This window comes from Myotis lucifugus, unplaced genomic scaffold, assembly GCF_000147115.1.
Source record: "Myotis lucifugus unplaced genomic scaffold, Myoluc2.0 scaffold_169, whole genome shotgun sequence".
In the NCBI taxonomy this organism is placed as follows: domain Eukaryota; kingdom Metazoa; phylum Chordata; class Mammalia; order Chiroptera; family Vespertilionidae; genus Myotis; species Myotis lucifugus.
In genome coordinates this window covers 747,146-758,487 of record NW_005871217.1, presented here as the reverse complement: position 1 = coordinate 758,487, position 11,342 = coordinate 747,146, and the positions used below count along the sequence as shown (strand labels likewise).

At 47.4% G+C, this 11,342-nt stretch overlaps 1 protein-coding gene across 5 annotated transcripts in view; it reads left to right on the top strand.

Moving 5' to 3' along the window:
• Positions 1-4,951, top strand: part of PHF8 (PHD finger protein 8) — a 78,442-nt gene extending 73,491 nt beyond the window's left edge. For 4 of the 5 annotated variants that reach the window (XM_023759991.1, XM_023759992.1, XM_014462124.2 and 1 more), the window contains 2 exons: positions 1,128-1,464; positions 2,364-4,951. In XM_023759991.1, coding sequence (XP_023615759.1) covers positions 1,128-1,464; positions 2,364-2,452 — 426 coding nt within the window. In that variant the 3' untranslated portion in view covers positions 2,453-4,951. Of the gene's footprint in view, positions 1-4; positions 197-1,127; positions 1,465-2,363 lie in introns of those variants that run through there. The other variant, XR_002831049.1, reaches the window with a different exon arrangement.
• The last annotated feature ends 6,391 nt before the right edge of the window (positions 4,952-11,342 follow it).

Sequence of the window (11,342 nt, the reverse complement as noted above, 5' to 3'; positions counted from 1 at the left end):
TCAGAAATTCGTATGGTAGCCACAGCCTGTCAGATCCTCCAAAGGCAGGCGTAGGCCGTGTTGCCAGGAGAAGGCAAAGAAATGTAATCACTGAGGTGGTCTTTGTGGCTGTGTAGCATTTCAGAAGGTGAAGTCATTCACATGCTCTCAGCATCACCTTTCCAGGTTCTCAGGGCTCCAGATGCCCACTCTACAGGTACCCACTACCCAGTGGATAGTAAATCAGTAGAGCCATAGATGGATGAAATCCAAGGTATTGGGAGAAGTGGCACAACTCCTTATTCATCCCTCCATCCCAGATCAAGGTTTTAAGATTGGTGAACTAGAGGATTGTCAAGTCCTCTATTAAAAGAAAAAGACCAGCAAGAGGAAGAGACACCATTTAAGGGATGAAGATAGAGTAATAGTTCACCACTTCCTGAGTACCTATTATGTACTATGTTTTTAATGTTATTTAATCTGACAACCCTGAAAAACATATTATTTTGCCCATTTTGCAGATGAGGCAATTGAGATTCAGAAAGGTTAGTAACTTGAACAAGGTCATCCAACTTAGGAAGCACAAATCTAGATTTGAACCCAAGTTTTATTCAAACCTGCCACTACTCTTTTACTTTCAGGCGTCCCATGTTGAGAAGTGTGCAGGGTGGGTGTTCAAATACACAACATCTCTTTAGCTATAAGGCTTTAGGCTCAAGATACTTACTCCCTGCACCTCAGTTTTCTCATCTGTAAATAGGGATTTTTTTTCTCAGGGCTGCTCTGTGGAGTAAATGGGATAAAGTATATAAAGTGTCTCAGCTGCTGGCATAAATTTAGCTATTTTTATAAGTTTCCTGATCCACCTCATAATTGGCAATGTTAGTACCAAAACCCCAAGTCTCAGAACTCATTTGCCTTTCTGTTGCCACTGTACTGATTAGTGGCAGTGATGACTTAAGGGTAGATGGTGCCAGAGAGATGACCTCAGGTACAGGAAGGCCTGTCGGCATGTACATATATCCAGGCTAGATGTGGGCTGGGGGCAGGGCGCAGAACCACACTGACCATTGTCCAGTTTCCTTTCTGGGAAATTCTCTTTTTTCTCCATTCCTGATTTCTCCCCTCCCACTTGGCTTGTGTTTCAGGAGCTGCAGAAGGCCCAAAAGAAGAAATGTATCAAGAAGAAGCCTTTGTTGAAGGAGGTAGAACAGCCTCGCCCTCAAGAGTCCAATGTCAGCGTGGCAGCACCAGCCCCAGCTTTGCCTACTGCACCCCAGCTTCTCACCTCCTCCTCACCTGTACCTCCTCCTGAGCCTAAACAAGAGGCCCTCTCAGGAAGTCTTGCTGACCACGAGTATACTGCTCGTCCCAATGCCTTTGGCATGGCCCAGGCGAACCGCAGCACCACACCCATGGCCCCTGGTGTCTTCTTGACCCAGCGGCGCCCTTCAGTTGGCTCTCAGAGCAATCAAGCAGGACAAGGTACAACTGCCATACGATTATAGAATTGAGGACTTTAGGGCCACAGCTCCAAACACTGTGCACTCTGGTAGATGACAGTACAGGAAGGGACACTGGCAGCTGACCTAAGGTGCTTGGACTTGACGTCATAGGCCATGAAGTGACATCGACTGGTCTTAAGCAGAGACAAGCTCAAATGTGGGTTTACAAAGAGCTCTGGTAGCCAGAGTGGAGGATGGGCTGAAGGTGGGAAGTCTAAGAAGGAGGCACACACACACTCTCTAAGCTGCAGAGAAGAGAGGCAGGGGCTCTGGCAGAGGGAATGGAGAGGGTGGGATACATGAATTAAATATGGAGGTGGTCACATGGGATGTGGGAGGTGATTTGATGTGGGGAAAGGGGAGGAGGCAAGGGTCAGGGACTCGAGCCCTCCTTTTCCTCATTTTGGCCCTCAAAGCCCAGTCTCTACATAGCTCAAGAGGGTGAGGCATTGGGTGACGAAGATGGGGGTTTTGAATGAAACAAGCCTCTGGGGGTAGCAACATTAGGGATACTGAGCTATAATCACTAACCAGGTACTTGTGTAATACTGGTGGGCAAGATAAGGGGACTGGGAAACACAATCATCTCCCTGAAGAATATAGGAAGGAAAATGGGACCAAAAAACAGTGGAGAAAAGGAACCAGACAGACTAACCAGGGAGTCCGTGGCAAAAGGTCATAGGAGGAAGAGCAAAGGCATGTGGTATTGGATGGGAGTAGTTAAGGAGCACTTCTTGCCCAAGATGGGCCTGGAGTAGGTGGAAGGATGGGGAAACTGTGGGCAGAGGTACAGGAGGGGGGTGGCTGAGGACAACTGGTACTGATGTTGCTCCTGGAGCCCTTGCCATAGTGTTTGCTTACCTCTTGGTTTCCCCACAGGAAAGCGTCCCAAAAAGGGCCTGGCCACAGCAAAGCAGAGACTCGGCCGTATCCTGAAAATCCACAGAAATGGCAAACTACTTCTGTGAGCTCCCTGGCATCCTGCCCCTCCCCCTTTCACCCCCATTGCCTTCTCCATGGTCAACTCTCGGGGCACTCCTGGATCCTGTCTGCCCCCGACAAGGTGCTGAGGCACATCGTCCTGCTTTCTTGGAACTGACCAAAGGCAGGGACTCCCCACAGGCCTCTTCACTGACCCCCCCAACTCCCTCCTCCATTTCCTCTAGAGCATCCTGCCTTCCTCCTCCATACCTCTGAGTAGCAGGTAAATGGCAGAGGTTTCCAGCTGACTAGAACTCTCTTTGCTGCTGCTCTAACCCATTTCCCTCTCACCAGCCTTGTCAACCCTTGACTCTTGTCCCCACCTAGAGCCAGAAGGCAGGGTGAGGAGAGGCATGAGGAGAGCCTGGTCCCTCGGTATTGCCATGGTCCTGAATGGGGAGGCCCAGCGCTTATTACTTCCCACAACTCCAGCCCCGTCTCCAGAAGTCTGCCCCCCTCTGCCCTTCCTTCCTTCCCCTTCCTCCCCCCAGCCCAGGGGACATTTCCCACTCGAGACTTGTTCCTGGGAGAAGGGGCTGGCCTCTGCCCTTTCTTGCCAAATGGTTCATGGAAATAAAGAGAGGGGATTGGAGCCTCTTCACTGCCCCACCATGGGCCATTTCCAGAGGGAGCCTAGAAAGGTCATGGGCTGACTTCTTGTGTCCTTGGGAAGAGGAGAGATTCCTGTCACTTCTCAAGGTGGGGAGAGCCTTTGACCATGACGTTGACCACGACTTCATAGCCCATTGGAGGAAGCTACTTTGGAATGGCTACAGATGAAGTCCCCAGGCTGGGCTCCAGGGATTTGCCTGGATTTTGATCCCACGCAGCTGTGGCTGAATCCCAGCAGGTGAAAAACCATCTCCTAAAGCCTCAAAGCACCTGCTGCCGAAGCAGATGACCCGGGGCTCTAGGGCCCGCTTTCTTCACCTGCATCCCAGCACGCAGCGTGGACCTTCCAGGGAGGATGTGGCAGGACAGCTCAGCCCTGCTTCTCCATCAGGAACCTCCCTGCTTCTTTCCCCACCTGACGTCTGGATCAGAAGACCATGGAACTCACACCTTCACTCCTGGGCCGCTGCACTCCCAGGTGCCAGGTGGACACTCGAGCTGAGTGCAGAGGCCACAGGGCCGGAGCCTGGGAGAGGGGGCACTCATGTATACAGGAGCTGGTCGTCTGATCCCCCCTCCCCTTCTTTTCTTTGTGGATGTCTATTGTCCAGACAGTGCCCACCACCTCTCTCCCTGTCCCCCAACTCCCTCCACCTCCACCTGTCCTGCCTTCTTTGGCAACCTGGACTGGATGGAGAATGCCCCCCTCCCTCCATGTTGGCACTGCCCAAGTGGAGTGCATCTGTACCCTCCACCCCTCTCCAACCTCACCCCAGTTGGCCCAGTGCTTCTGGGGAACTTAACAGCTATCATGCAGGCCACAGGGAATATGTGAGACCTCCTTGTCATCTTGGTGTCTCCAGTTCATTCTTTCTCCACAGCCCACATCGACTCCCCTTCCTTGGAATCAGGGGTCCCTTAGCCCCATTTGCTTTTTCTACCTTGGGGACCCCAGGGGCCAAGCAGTCCTCCATCTAGTCACACCAAAGGCAAAAAGCCTGGCTACCTCCCCCTTTGCACGTGAGGTCCCCACTCCCCTCCTCTCTGTTTCTGCCCAGCTTTGCTTTTCTTGGGGATTTCAAGGCAGCAGAGGGTGGCGAGGGGAGGGAAGGGGGGCAGCCTGTGTCCCTGTGTAGGCAACTGCCTGACTAGGCCCTGACTGCTATAACCAAGACCAGGACCCCAGCCCTTCTGCTCATTAACAACCCCCCTTGATCTTTCAAAGGCAGCTAATTGCTAGCAAATCCCCCTAGTTCCAGGCCTCTTTCCCCTCTGTTTCTTTGTTAGAAGTTTCTGTGGAGCTGAAACCCAACCTCCACATGACGGTTTCCATTTAGTTTAGTTGGACTGTCAGAGCTTCCTGTTTGTTTTGTGTTTCCAATGAAAAGCAAGTTTACCCTCAGAGTTATGCTTTTCCAAAGAGGCTAGTGTGCTTTTTTTTTTTTTTTTTAATGTTTCAGGTTCTAAGTGAAGTGAGTTGGGGAGGGGTTAGGAGTGGTAGGAACCAAGGGTTAGAACATGGTGAGAGAGTTACCTCTGGTCTCCTACCCCCAGTACAGAGCTGGGGGTCAGATAGGGGGCAGGGAGAGAGGATTTCTATTCACCTTTAATATATTTTTACAAAAAAGCAAACAATTTAAAAACAAGCCCACCGCTTCTGTACATGTTTAAATATATTTTTAGAAGTGGGTAGGATTGTGAATTTCTGATGCAGGGCCTTTTTATAAACAGGTTAGAATAGCATCATACAGACTTCTCTTGTTTTTTCCCCCTCCCCCCTGTTTTTTTCTTATGTTGTGTTACTAATGTAATTTATATTTTTTTTAGGTCCTCCCTTTCCTATAGAGATAAAAGTGATTTATCTTGGCAATTGATTTGATTGGCATTCTTTTTTGGTGGTGGTGGCGGCGGCGGCGACGGCGGCGACGGCAGTTGTTCCAGGAATGTCACCTTCTATAGCTACTTTCCAACTCTCCCTCCCATCAACCTAGCATTTTGCTGGTGCCCGACTGTATACTCAAGGTGGGGAGAGGACAGGGTCCCTGCCCTCGCAAGAGACACAGTTGACATATGCGAAACAGATACCTAGAAGGATAGTGAGCAGAAAAGAAAGGGTGCAGCAATTCAAAGGGGCCTAACAAGTGTGTTGGGAAGGTTTTCCATGGCTTCCATGGGCTGTTGTTAGTGTTGACACCTGTATCTTTTTTCTATTAATGTAAAGTTTTGGGGTCTCTCTCTCATTCTCTCTTGCTGTCTCACTCTCCCTCTCTCACTCCTCCAGGCTGAACTGGATTACTGTGCTTAGGGCCAATGCAAGGGATAGAATATAATTATTTGAGCTAATATATCATCCCAAACACACTGCTCTTAATGTTCTATGTATATTGATTTATTTTATCTTCACCAACATTCTCATCCCACTGATGAGGAAAGAGAGGCAAAATAACTTTCAGTATCATATATCACAAGTTGTGGGGCCAGCCTGGTTTCAGAATCTGTGTTTTTTTGTTTGTTTTGTGGTTGGTTTGTTTTTTTGAGAGAGAAAGGAAGGGAGAGGGAGAGAGATAGAAATATCAATGATGAGAGAGAATCATTGATTGGCTGCCTCCTGCACACTCACCACTGAGGATCGAGCCTGCAACCCAGGCATGTGCCCTTGACCTGAATCAAACCTGGGACCCTTAAGTGTGCAGGCTGACGTTCTACCCACTAAGCCAAACCAGCTAGGACCAGAATCTGTGTTTTTATCACAGTTCTACCACCTCTCACTGATAACCACTACCATTTATTAAATGCCTTTCCTGCGCCGGACATTGGGCTAGGGGTTTCTCATTTAGTCTTCACTGACAACTGGGAGAGAGTTAATGGCCTATTATATTTTTTAAAGATAAGTTTTTATTGATTTCAGAGAGGAAGGGAGAGGGAGAGAATTAGAAACATCAATGATGAGAGAGAATCATTGATCGGCTGCCTTTTGCGTGCTCCACACTGGGGATTGAGCCTGCAACCTGGGTACCGGAATCGAACCTCGACCTCCTGGTTCATAGGTTGACACTCCGCCACTGAGCCATACTGGTCAGGTTAATGGCCTATTTTACAGTGAAGGAGGCTGAAGCTGGCCAGTGGTCTTTCACAACAGGATCTGCCTGACTTCCAAACTCATGTTCTTTCCCCTCACCATGTTAGAAAATCTTTTTTAACTCTGACCCAACATATGTTTATTGAGCATCTGTTTTATGCAAGAAGCAGCATTGAGAGGTGTGTCCTGAGGCGAGCCCCCAGAGTGATGTTGGGAGCCTCAGTTCCAAGTTTCCCACCACCCTGACTGTGTGCCTTGGGAAGGGCTGCTTACTGTCAGAGTCACTGTAAAAGGAATTTGAACCCAATCAGGATTTCTTCATCCTGGAGATTCTGGTTCTGTGGGTCTGGGGTAAAGCAGTCTGGGTTTATCACCTACTGGCTAAAGGACCCTCTCTAGCTCTCCCAACTTGAATTGGTTTTAGGCAGGGTTTGGATAGAGAAAGTGCTTATCTGGGGCATGGGGAACTGTCTCCTGGTAGAAAGGCAACAGGAAAGGGGGAGGGATTTCAGAGCCCTTGTAGGAACGATGGGCTGGATTCGCTTTATCACCAACTCTCATTCCACCCCTCCCCAGTGAGGGGCCAAAACACCATCACCAAACACTGTCACCAGCCTAAGTTTAGACCAGGGGTGGGGAACCTTTTTTCTGCCAAGGGCCATTTGGATATTAATAACATCACTAGAGGCCCAGTGCACGAAATTCGTGCACCTGGTGGGGGGGGGGGCGCCCTCAGCCCGGCCTGTGCCCTCTCAAAGTCTGGGACCCCTTGGGGGATATCCACCTGCTGGATTAGGCCTGATCCCCTTGGGAGATTGGGCCTAAATTGGCAGGTGGATAACCCTCTCATAGTTCGGGGCTCTCAGAGGCTCCCGCCACCGCCACTGTGCTCGCCAGCCATGAGCCCGGCTTCTGGCTGAGTGGCACTCCCCCTGTGGGAGCACACTGACCACCAGGGGGCAGCTCCTGCGCTGAGTGTGTGCCCCCTGGTGGTCAATGCACATCATAGTGACCGGTCATTCTGCCGTTGGGTCGATTTGCATATTAGGGTTTTATTATATAGGATTTGCAGGCCATACATAATTACCCACTTAAAAATTAGCCTGCTATATTTCGTCAAACATATAACTAAACCCTAATGCCTTGGCAGGGCCAGACCAATTGATTTTGTGGGCCTTATATGGCCTGCAGGCTGGACGTTCCCCACCCCTGCTTTAGTGGATAAGCTAGTCTTGGTGACCTTATTCCTCATCTAGGCAGGAGGTGCCAGCAGATCAGAGGCTCCTGTCTAAAAATTAGAAGAGAACTATGGCACCCAATTTCAGTCTTCTTTCCAGTATGGAGTAGACAAGTATACACGGCTTGTCACTAAGAGCTCACCTTTTCAGTAACTACCCAAGTCATTTGGGAGAGATTACTTGTCCAGGACTCAGTTTCTACATTTGCCAGATGGAATTACTTCAACTATGTACCTCCCTAGAGACGGCGAGTGTTGGAGGAGGAATCACCCCTGGATGCTATTGATTCCTGAACTGAATCCTCTAACCCTGAACTATCCTTAGTACAGATCCCACATTTCTGTTTGCTCGTGTGGTGTTCCCTGCCTCGAGCACACAGGCCTCTCCCTTTCTTTTTTATTTTTAAATATATTTTTATTGATTTGAGAGAGAATCACTGATCAGTGGCCTCCTGTATATCCCCTACTGGGGATCGAGCCCGCAACCCGGGCATGTGACCTGACCAGGAATCAAACCATGACCTCCTGCTTCATAGGTTGACGCTCAAACACTGAGCTACGCCGGCTGAGCTGTCCCCTCCCTTTCTGTCAGGACCCTGATCATGCTAAGTTGGCTGAAATGGCACTTGCCCTCCAGTAAGCTGAGTGAAGGAGAAGAGCAAGAGATGCTGGTCAGGGAATCTATCCCTGGGAAGCAGGGAATTCAGGTCAGGTTTCCTGTCAGGGTGATGTCTGAGCTGAAGGGTGAAAAGTAATTAGCCAGTCAGGCTGAGAACAGTGGGAAGTGTATTCCAAGCCAAGGCAATAGCATGACTTAAAAATTTGGGGGTGGGGGTGAGGGAACCCATGTGTGTATAAGGAAAGCAATTTAGTATAACTGCTGCTGTGACTTTTACCTGAAGGTACATATGCAGAGTCTCCAAGAGGGAATGTTTAGTTTGAGTAGGCATATGATAAGAATCCATTAGTTTTTAGGCATAATATTTATTTTAAAACCTCAGATAATGGAGGATATATCATTTTTTTTTAAAATATATTTTATTGATTTTTTACAGAGAGGAAGGGAGAGAGATAGAGAGTTAGAAACATCGATCAGCTGCCTCCTGCACATCTCCCACTGGGGATGTGCCCGCAACCCAGGTACATGCCCTTGACCGGAATCGAACCTGGGACCCTTCAGTCCGCAGGCCGACGCTCTATCCACTGAGCCAAACCGGTTTCGGCGGATATATCATTTTGATGTCTGTCAAAAGACTTAACTTTATCCCATGAATGACAGAGAACCATTAAAGGGTTTTAAGCAGAAAATGGCTTTAAAAAGATCCCTTTGCAAGTCATAGAGTGGATTAGGAGGGAGAGAGATTGAGCCAGGGAGACCAGCGAGGAAGTTACTGAAGGAGGGAAGGGGAGGGTACCATTGCATCTTCTAAAGCTCCATTCAGTGCCACTTCCCTAAGGAAGCCTTTATCCAACTTTCCAGTCAATTCTGACCTTTTTCTGGACTTCTACACCTCATAGAAGGTGGAAATCTCAGGCCATTTCCAGGAGGCAGACCTATGGAGTTGGCCTTTCATACAACCTAAGAGACACACTTGTGCTCCTCTATCCCCTTTTTAGGTTTTTAACTCAAAATAGCTCACCTTTCCAGGCCCTCTCTTTCCCCATAGGACCCTAACATAATGCCAGCACTCACCAATGAATGTGGGAAGAGAAATACAATACCCATTTTATATTCTTCTCAGAAATCTACCAAGCCTCTCTCGCATTTTGTTCCATCTCATTCTATCATACACAGCCTTTCAGGGTTATTTTCCCAAAGTCCTATTTTCATCATTCCTTCCTGCTTAAGAACATCTGTGGTGTTCCACTGCCTTATGATATCTTCTGGCTTTCCAGGCTTTTCAGGGCCTGCTCCAACCTGGAGTCAATGGGCTGTGGTGGAAAGAGGATTATGTCCAGGAGTTGAGTACACCAATGATTCCAATTCAGCTCTGACACCTATGTGATATTGAGCTGGCTACTTCATATTTTCTTGATTCAGTTTTGTCATCTGTGGAGTGAAGATATAATTCCTACCTCATAGCTTTGTTGGGGGGGGGGCGGGATTATAGTAGCTACTGTCTTTAAAGAACTTCATTCAATGTCTGGCAGTCAGGTAATCAGTGAATCCATTTAAAGTTTTCTCAGCTAATAATTGACCAACCAGGCCTATAATCTCATAAAGGCTACAGAGAAAAAGTAAGCTTTAAAGGAATGGAGAGAATATTTCAAACCAGGGCAGGAAATCGAGTTGACTTCATGGGGAAAGTGAAGGACACACGTGGCTGAATCAATAGGTGTGGTGAGCCTTACACTCTTGTAGAGAGGAGATACAACTAAATCTGTGACACAAAGTTGCTGGAAGATGCCAGAGTATCATCTATAGCAGTTCAATATCACTGATTCAATTCTATAGTGGTTTATCAGGCCCTGTGTATGCTATTAGAAGGCTTGATCCTCAAGGAGCATGTAGTTTAGTACACAGACATGGAAAGTATAGCACGCTGAGATAAATGCAGTAAGTCTGCACAACATTGCTGATAGGTCCTGCAACTTTAAGCAAAATGACGTATGTGGAAACCAATTTTACCATAGGCTAATAATTTTGCCGCTAATTGATATAAACAAAAGGTAAGCCCGGCTGGCATGACTCAGTGGTTGAGTGTCAACCTACGAACCAGGAGGTCATGGTTTGATTCCCAATTCCAGGTCAGGGCACATGACCGGGTTGCAGGTTTGATTCCCAGTAGGGGGTGTGCAGGAGGCAGCCAATCAATGATTCTCATCATTGAGGTTTCTATCCCTCCCTCTCCCTTCCTCTCTGAAATCAATAAACATTTAAAAAATAGAATAAAAGTAAAATACACATACAAAAACAAACAAAAGTTAAGTTCCCATAACATCTCATCAATGAAATGGCATGGAAGGAAACATTATTTGAGGACCTGCTGTACTATTTACAAATAAGTATGGGGTGCTGTGGAAGCATGAAGGAAGGTGATGGGACCCAGTCTGAGGAGCAGAAAAGTTGTCTAGGAAGATGCAACACCTGAGTTGAATACTAAAGGACAGTCACTAGGAAACGGAAGGCAGAGGATGTGTTGGAATAAAGCATTCCAATCAAAAGGGACAGCATAAGCAAAAGAAAGCTGAGGCAGCCTTGTGTGAGTGGAATTATTAGCCCTTGAATTGGGCTGGTGTGCAGGCTACAGTAAGACAGCAAATGTTGGAGGATGAAGATTAAGAGGTTGGCAGGGACCCAGTCATGGAGGTTCAATTTATGTTTCAGAATGATTTTTCTGGTCATCCTTAGGGTGGGGGTTACAAGATTCCAGTAAGAAGCAATGATGTCTAAACCAGGGCAGTGGCTGTGAAGATACCAGAGATATTAACCCATCCACCCCTTTTTCATGACATTTTACTATGGACAGTTCCAAACATTCAGAAAGTCAAAGTAATTATACTGTGAATACTCATGTATCCACCATCTAGATTCTACAATTAGCTTTTTACTATACTTGCTCTGTCACACGTATCTATTCATCCCTCTATCCCTCCATCAACCCATCTTAGTTTTATACATTTCAAAATTAGATATCTGTACACACCCCCTTAAAACACTTCTGTGTGCACACCATTAACTAGAGTTTAGTATACGTTTTGACTATTTTAACTAAAATTTCCATATAATAAAAGGTACCTATTTTAAGAGTATAATTTCATGTATATAGTAACCCATACCTCTATCAAAGATACAGAACATTATCATCAACCCAGAACGTTTCCATTGTCCCTTCCCAGTCAATCACAGTCCTACCCGCTTCCAGAGGAGGCCTTGAGTTTGGAAGGGTAGGACTTGGAATGTGTGAAAACAGCAAGATGACCCAGGTAGAGAGAACCTGGATGGCTC